At 42.5% G+C, this 6,962-nt stretch overlaps 1 protein-coding gene across 1 annotated transcript in view; it reads right to left on the bottom strand.

The window, feature by feature from the left end:
• Positions 1 to 3,696: 3,696 nt before the first annotated feature.
• The window catches only part of CDKAL1 (CDK5 regulatory subunit associated protein 1 like 1), a 596,376-nt gene continuing 593,110 nt past the window's right edge, over positions 3,697 to 6,962 (bottom strand). The window contains exon 15 of the mRNA XM_066579425.1: positions 3,697 to 4,060. Within this exon, the coding sequence (XP_066435522.1) occupies positions 3,869 to 4,060 (192 nt within the window). The 3' untranslated portion in view covers positions 3,697 to 3,868. The remainder of the gene's footprint in view (positions 4,061 to 6,962) is intronic.

Below are 6,962 nucleotides of genomic sequence, written 5' to 3'. Positions count from 1 at the left end.
TCTTCTGATTATACTCACTCCCATTTTGGCTCTTCTTAGATTCTATAACCCCTTTGAAGAGTGCCTGTCATATCGGCGGGCTGACTGCAAGGCTTTGGTCCCCCTGTCTCCAATAATGTTTTTCTCTTGTTTTATACTTGCACCCATTCCTTCCCATAGGCTCGTCTGAGATTCAGCCCCCGACTCTGAATGTGACAAGTTTGCGTTCCTCATTGTTCACTGTCAATGGAATATTGTCAAGAGCCGAATCTATGAAGAGCCTAAGGCCATGGCTGTAAAGCTATGCAGCCGGCCCTCCGATATGAAAGGCCCTCTTTAAAGGATTTATCCCACCAAAATCATTTATCACCTATCCATATGCTAGGTGATTAATAAAGGATTGCTGGGGGTCCAACCTCTGGAAACCCAAGGGATCACGAGAAGGCTCACCCCAAGGCCCCCAGGTGAATTTAGTGATGGTGTACATGCCAGATCACAAGATATTCGAGCACTGTGCTCAGCCATCTCTGCCAGCTCCATAGAAGTGAAAGGATCAGTGGTCAATGCATGCGCAATGCTGTTCCCTCACTTAAGGAACGTGGGGTCTGCCGTCTTGTGATCCCCGGGGATACCAGTGGTTCAACTCCCAGCAATCAATCATTTATCACCTATCCTGTAGAAATGTGATAAATAATTTTGGTGAGAAAACCTCTTTAGAAATCAACTTTTCATTCAAAATGACTAGGATCATGAGAAATACACTTTGTCAGGAGGGTCCAAATTTCTGACTGGTACTGACCTTTATTCCATAATTATTTATTGTGTTTGCCCATCAGTTCCTGCAGATAACATCATTTTTATGTACAGCTGGGATGCCCTATTCTTCAAATGGTCTTTTGTTCAGAAAAGGTTTCCTTTGACAGCATATAAACCTGTCTTTGGCATAAAATATATATCATTGAGATCTCCGCTTCAGATTGTGACAGTCTATAGCCTTGCCTTCACTAATTTAGAAGGTTTAAGTTCTCATTTCGGTATAAAGCCATCCTAATATTAAACACCCTGCAAAAAATCTAGATGCATATGCAAAACACCAACACTATAATGGTGGTTGCGGTCCACAGACTTTAATTATCTGCAGGAAATAAGAGTGCGCATCACTGCTGTCTAATATGGAATGGTGCACAATTATCCAAGCACATTGCCTACTATATGAAGCAGTTAGACATAGTGAAGGGAAACTGAGAGCTGCCACATCCAAATGAGGAAAAATTAATCATCATTTGCATTTTCGGCTTCATGTGGTGTAAGTATGGTGGAAGATGAAGTGCTGTCCTTTTCCTTGCACATAGCAGGGTGCTCGAACACACAGATGAACGTACATGATGTTGTACAACAAAAGCACTCAACAGTTTAGAGATATTTATTTGTGTTGACAAATGGAATATTTTGTATGTTTCAGTCTGAATACCTTAATTGCTGTTCATTTACATTTGCATCACTAAGTAAACAATCGAAATGCAGCCCTAAGGGCATAGTTAAAGGGACACTCCGGCCAAAGACAATACACAGTATTATGCTTACTGCAGTTTTTGTAGGTGCAACGCATGACTTATCTCCCACCCCCTCAAGTCCTGCACTAGACATAAACAGTATACGTTTTGACCCGAGTGTTCCTTTAATGAAACAATGCAGCTAGAACGCTACTGTAACCATATAGCTCTGCTCGTGCCAAGGTTTGGGCCAAAATCTTGTTGGTTTTGATGCAACCTTGAACCACAATATGAAGGAATAACTTCATACTTAGAACCGATCTCAACAACCCTTGGAATCTCCTTTTACAATGGAAGAGGGTCAGGCACTTTAGCGCCCGACATTTGTCCCATCGATAATCGTTCCTGTGCATGGGAGTAAGGATCGCTAACTGAATGGAGGTGTAGCGGACCGGGGATCTTCCAGCCCGCCCGCCTTCATCCAAAGTCAACAGTCCATCGTTCATGGTTGATCGTCTGCAGAAACTGAAAGACAAATTAATTTGTTGCTCAGTCACAGTCGACATTTATATTGAACGATTGTCATTCCGATTCCTGTGATCCAACGATTCAGTGTAAAAGGGCCCTTAGATAGTCAACACGAATACAAACAATTGTTCCAGCACACCGCTGTTCTTTGTGTGATTATGAGAGAGAGAGGTTTGAAGAAGAGAAAAAAAAAAGAGGGAAAGAAAGGGTGAGAGAGAGACAGAGAGAGAGACTTAACGTATTTTGGAAAATGCAATAACCTGCACACCAAGGCTCATGTCCTGCTCGGTTGAGCTGGATGGCTATGAATGCTTGCAGGTTTAATAAACCCATTTCTTTTTGTCCACGTTCAGCCAGAGCCGGCAGGCGAGCTAGTATTATTCAGCTACAGAGGTGGAGCCCAAATGTGCTTTACCTTCCATAAGTATTTACAAATAACCACAAGGCTCCTTCCACATGGAAGCCTGTACAAAGGCACGTGGCTCCCTGTGGCTGACGTATACCTCAGTAAGGCACAGTGGGGACATTTAAAAAAAGATTTTATACCAGTTTCTGGTGTGAAAAAGTAAAACATTTGTGCAAAAATTTGACACTTTTTGTGCCTGCCTTATCACTTCTATAAAAAGTGTAAGGGGCCTGTCGGGAGGAGCATGGCCATAACAGACAGACACATTTATATATAATTTATGTCAGAAGCTGGCGAAATGTATCCCAAAAATTGCCACCAGGTGAGACCTGGCATACACGTCTGTGTCAGCACATGGAGGTCCTGAGAAGCGCCTAATGTACAAAGAGAACAAGAGGCAAAGCAATGGACGGAAAGGGCGCTCAATCAGTATTAGAAATAATAATGTTTTGGGGGTGCTTACCAAGTAGCTCCATTTCTAAAGGAAGCATGTATACAGTATAAACAATCATCATAAGTTTAAACACTTCTATAGTTCTGTACGTATATATACTTACATTTCTGCTATTACCTGGTAAGCATCCCCGAAACGCGGGTCCAATAAATATTTGCTGGATGGACGACTCCTTTGTGGCGGTTCCTTTGGATAGTGGGGTAGGGGCTCTCCCTACCCTTACATATATAAGTCTTCAGTTTTATATATATACTCCTTAGTATTGCTGTCTATTGTTTCCCTTCATTGCTTTGACTCTCTGCCCATTTGTCGTCTGTTTGTCGTCATCAGTCACTTTTAGCTTGCTGGTTTACCTTAATCTATTGTGATGCTCCCTTAGGATCTCTTGTGATACCATCGGGTATCAATCCCCCGTGGGTATTAAACCCTTATTTGACCACCATTATCCTGTGAGCCTGTAAATTGGGTAATATTCCTAATACTGGGTGTAATACATGAAGAGGCGTGCACCTCTTCACCTACCAATCGAATTGTGCACCGGGCAAAATTATACTAAGACCGGTGTTGAAAAGGACGGGTTTAGTAAATTTCTCCAATATTAATTCCACTGTAGTTTGTAGCTGGCATTGATTTCAGGTGGTAGCGCATAGACGGCACTAAATAAAACTAATGTATTAAGAGGCATACACCTCTTAAGATATTTGCCGCATCCATGGGCAATTGGCCAAGACCGGTGTATGAAGGCAGGTCTTGGATAAACGTCCCCCTAAGTGTTTTGGGGCAGTGTATACTGATTCTAGAATTAAGTGTACAATAACCCAAGCTGTACAAATCTCTTGATGAATACTCCATCATTTTTTGATTTAATTTAAACAAGTTTCAAACTCTGTTACCTGTACATACTGTACATTGACAACTGAAATAAAATATGTCCTCCCCCCCAAGAAATTAACAATACTGTGGCTGACTGGCCAGCATCCATCCCTACCCATCACAGAAAATGACAATTTAATTTCCTAAAATTTCAATTTGATACAACTTTGCCCCTAGAAAAGCGAATAGGACAGCCAAGACAGCAAAAAGAAAGTAGACAATCTTCATCCGTTCTTCTCCGAAAGACTTTTGTAGGAAGGCCTCGCCTCGCTCATCGGGGGGCTTCACTCTTGAACTGGAACCATTGTTCAGCCATGACTTGCACTCCTGCGGAGAAAGTGATCGGCAGGTTATATGCTTGCAAATGGACACATTCTATAAAGCGGAGCATTGATCCGCTGCCTTTTCAAAACACAAATGTTGAAGCCTGTGAATTTGTAATTGCACAACAGGCACTGAAGGAGCATTGAGGATGCCGGCTATCTAGAATTCAAGGAATGGTTATTGTAAAATAGGCACTATGAAAAATAATTTACTAAAACTGAGGGAAGGACTAAAACAATATAAGGACAGATGGACAGAAATCCCATTGTACATACTATCCCATTGCACTATGCTGTTAATGTAGCGCACCTATGTAATTTGTGTAGCCTAATAGTCATTGACTGAAAGTGGCTATTCAAATAGTGTAATGTGCCTAAACATTAAATACCCAGCTCTAGCATGCCAAACCTCATCTGTATACACAACATCTAAAGCTTTATTATCATTACACACTTTGTTCTATCATTCGTCTACACTGTAAACTCTACAGGATGACATGTTTAGTATTGATATTCTTGGAGAAGTGTCACTGACTTTGACAATTTGTTGGGCAAAGGATATTGCTAGTCTAATTCCGACAACTAAAAACATTTAACCTGTAGGCAACCGGAAGGTACAGAGCTGAAACAATTAAACACTTCCTAAATTCTTGGTTCATAAACTCCATTTACTTAGTTCAGTGTATTAGAACACCCTAAGATATGCTCACATGGGACAACTGCCAGGGCATAAGTGCCCCACAGAAGTCCTAGGGGCTACTGTCCGACTATCTCACAGAAGCAATAGTGGTTCAAGTGAATAGAAGCAGAGTGACCCGAGAGCCTTGCAGCCTGCCCACCTCCACTTACAGTAAACCGGAGTCACTCAACATTGCCCTTTTGGTGGCCGCATGTACACAAGAGTATTATTGCCCGGATTCTCTGTTTCCAGTGAGAATTAGGGTGATACTCGCTCCGTGTAAAGATACTTTGAAGACTCGTTCACATCAACGTTTTTTGATTCCTATTAGTCCCTCTTTAATTGGTGATTTCAGAGAGATTTCTGGAGCCTCAGTCTTGCTCAGTTCAATTCGCTTTCCATTTTTTTTGCGGAAACAATAGTGCAGCAGTCTGTGCTACTATTTCTGTGTAAATAAGGAAAATCAAACGGATCCCTTTTTTTAAACCAATATAGTCTTTAAGCGATTTAACTGAATGGAAAGGCTTCCATTTGGTTTGGTTCTTGATGACGGTTCGACAGCTCCATGTTTAAATGCACAGAAAGTTAGATAAAAGAATAAACAAAAAGGAGGCAAATTTAAAGAAACCGATAGAGCAGACAGGTTTATTTATGGCTCCGTCTACTGGACAGATGAAAAAAGCAGGAACTATTGTTTCTGCTTGCTTCCATTTTGCTACCAGTATATATATATATATATATATATAACTCTGTAAATGGTTTTTAGCAGAGAACCAAGACATGAAAGTGTTAAGTTAACAAGGAAAATCATTTCCTTTCTCAAAGCTATAAAATCCAATACGCAGTTTATGACACTTGAAGAACATGTTGCCTCTGAACTGTTGCGTGCGGCTAAAAGCGAGTCTGGCCACATCCAAATGAAAACGTAATGGTTAATACATGTGGTGTAGGGAGGGGTGTCTACCAGCATTAAAAGGATTCTGTTTATTCTCAAAAGAAGCAAATCTTCAAAATGTTTCTAAGGCTGGATTCACACAGGGCGGATTGCTGCGGAAATTCCATGCAGAATTTTGCTGCGCCAAATCCGCCTGCAGCCGCTAATCCCGATCAAAAGTCTTGTCCACACGGGACAGTCAATCCGTTGCGGCGCGCATTCCCCGGGGCAGTAGGTCTATTTTTTATTCCTGTTGTGGCCGCGCTGCTCTCTATGGGAGCGCCGGCCACAACATAAAGCATGTGGCCAAGCTGCTCCAAAACCCGTGGCTAAGTGCCGCGGGTTTTGAAGCTGCGCTTTCCCGGCAGAAATCTCACGTTTTTTCTCTGTGGCAAAACCGCAAGATTTCCAGCGGGATTCCACCCTGTGTAAACCCAGCCTAAGACCTTGATGAATAATAATGATTGAGCGACAACATGATACTAAGCTTATGTGAATAAGTCAAAGGTACAAAATCAACTGCTGATAACTTCCTCATAGATGTCAAACAACAGACATCAATATCATTGAAAATGTAATACATATAGTAACATAGTTCGTAAGGCCAAATGAAGACAATGTCCATCTAGTCCAGCCTTCTATCCTCCTGTGTTGATCCAGAGGAAGGCAAAAAACCCCAAGAGCAGAAGCCAATTAGCCCTTTTGGGGAAAAATTCCTTCCCGACTCCCTAATGGCAATCAGACTGTTCCCTGGATCAACCCCTAATAGTTCCTACTAGAGATGAGCGAACGTACTCGGATAAGCACTACTCGTCCGAGTAATTGGCTTTATCCGAGTATCGCTGTGCTCGGGGCTAAAGATTCGGGGAGCGCCGCAGAGCGGGGAGCTGCAGGGGAGAGCGGGAAGGAACGGAGGGGAGATCTTTCTCTCCTTCTCTCCCGCCCGCTCTCCCCTGCTCCCCGCCGCAACTCACCTGTCAGCAGCGGCGCTCACCGAATCTTTAGCCCCGAGTACAGCGATACTCGGATAAAGCCAATTACTCAGACGAGTAGTGCTTATCCGAGTACGTTCGCTCATCTCTAGTTCCTACCTGCCTGTATACCCGGATTAACAATTAACCTAAGATTTATATCCTATAATGTCCTTCCTCTCCAGAAAGACATCAAGTCCCCTTTTAAACTCCTCTAAGGATTTTGCCATCACCACTTCCTCTGGTAGAGAGGACCCCCTTCTATGTTAGTGATGAAACCTGCTTTCCTCTAATCGTAGCGGATGTCCTCTTGTTACCGTCG

The sequence above is a fragment of the Eleutherodactylus coqui genome, chromosome 9, assembly GCF_035609145.1.
Source record: "Eleutherodactylus coqui strain aEleCoq1 chromosome 9, aEleCoq1.hap1, whole genome shotgun sequence".
Lineage (NCBI taxonomy): Eukaryota > Metazoa > Chordata > Amphibia > Anura > Eleutherodactylidae > Eleutherodactylus > Eleutherodactylus coqui.
Note: the sequence above shows the minus strand (reverse complement) of the source record. Positions and strands in the feature narration are given on the sequence as shown.